The sequence below is a fragment of the Anneissia japonica genome, unplaced genomic scaffold (assembly GCF_011630105.1).
Source record: "Anneissia japonica isolate Jap-2015-1 unplaced genomic scaffold, ASM1163010v1 scaffold287600_len331809_cov165, whole genome shotgun sequence".
NCBI classification, from domain to species: domain Eukaryota; kingdom Metazoa; phylum Echinodermata; class Crinoidea; order Comatulida; family Comatulidae; genus Anneissia; species Anneissia japonica.
In genome coordinates this window covers 196,889-198,340 of record NW_022703713.1, presented here as the reverse complement: position 1 = coordinate 198,340, position 1,452 = coordinate 196,889, and the positions used below count along the sequence as shown (strand labels likewise).

The window sequence follows — 1,452 nt, the reverse complement described above, 5'->3', positions numbered from 1 at the left end:
AATACATGACCACCAATATAAATAAATAATAAATAATAATAATAATAATAATAATAGTAATAATAATAATAATAGTAATAATAATAATAATAATAATAATAATAATAATAATAATAATAATAATAACAGTAATAACAACAATAATAACAGCAATAATAATAATAATACTGATAAAAAAAATAATATATATATTATACACCTTCGTGTCTAATAGTTATGACGCTCGTCTTGACAGCGAGAGGTCGCAGGTTCGAGTCCCTCCAGAGGCATTTTATGCTACACGATGTATTATTATGTCCTTTATTCGAACATTGTATTTACATTTCTTTGATGATTTATATTATTGCCTTTTATTTTCATCTATTCTTGTTCTTTTTCGTTAATCGGTTATTTATATTGGATTCAGTCGAGCAGTACCTTACCCGCTTGCTGTAAGAGATGCCTGAAAACTCATTGCTGAATATAGTTTGGACGTCCCTTTCTAAGCATTTTGAATGAAATGGGGCCGCCAACCGTCGATATTCAATCTGTCAGTTAAAAACAATATGACGTTATTCTATTTTGGAAATCGCCATCATCATTTCCTTTTTCGTCCTTCTTATATATGTTATAGGCATATATATATATATATATATATATATATATATATATATATATAACAAATAGGTATAAACAAATAGGTAAATGAGAGAAACAGTGCTCAATCGGCATATATGTACAGTAACATGTATATATAGGGGTCTAAGCAAATAAACAAATAACAACAGTGCTCGAATTAATTTAAACATTTTGTAATAATCGTTTCAAGCATAACTCATCAATTAAAAATTCCTTTATTTTATTGCATGCAAAAGTGGCGGCGCTAGGGTGGCAAGGGGAATTCTCCCCCCCCCCCAGAATATTTTCAGCCTTCTACTAGTTTTCCCTCTCAGTTTTTGCCGGAAAATGAACATTGTTAAATATATTGCTCCCATCGGTCTGTTTGTAATTTTTAAGGCCAGTGGCCGCTTAGACACGATGCATTTAACAAAACTGTATAGAAGCGTAACCCGTTAATTTGATGTTATAAATTGTAATTGAACCTCCAGTCTGCTATGGGAAAGCATATTCCCCCTTCCCTCCTCCCCCACCTCCCGATTACGTGGTGTTATATTCCATTACCTAATGTGATTTACCACGATCAGGTGGGAAGAGACTCTTTTTAATTGACGACATTTACTAATCAACTCAGATGTCTTATTAAACTGATCGTCCAAATAGCTCGAGGCTACATTACATTGCCCATAGGTGGCGTTAACTATTGACGAGTGTTTCAATATGATCTATTTAATTTCAAATTTTGTATTGTACCTAACATACTTGAATAATTTAGATTGTCGTCACAATAAAAAGAATCTCTTCCCAAATCTGGGAGCTAGATCTAGACTAATGAATGATAGTTCTGATAGCGCG

The 1,452-nt window shown here is 32.2% G+C and overlaps 1 protein-coding gene across 1 annotated transcript in view; it reads right to left on the bottom strand.

Moving 5' to 3' along the window:
* LOC117104502 (acid-sensing ion channel 1C-like) overlaps positions 1–1,452 on the bottom strand; it is a 27,287-nt gene that overhangs the window by 12,646 nt on the left and 13,189 nt on the right. The window contains exon 5 of the mRNA XM_033245354.1: positions 423–527. Coding sequence (XP_033101245.1) covers positions 423–527 — 105 coding nt within the window. The remainder of the gene's footprint in view (positions 1–422; positions 528–1,452) is intronic.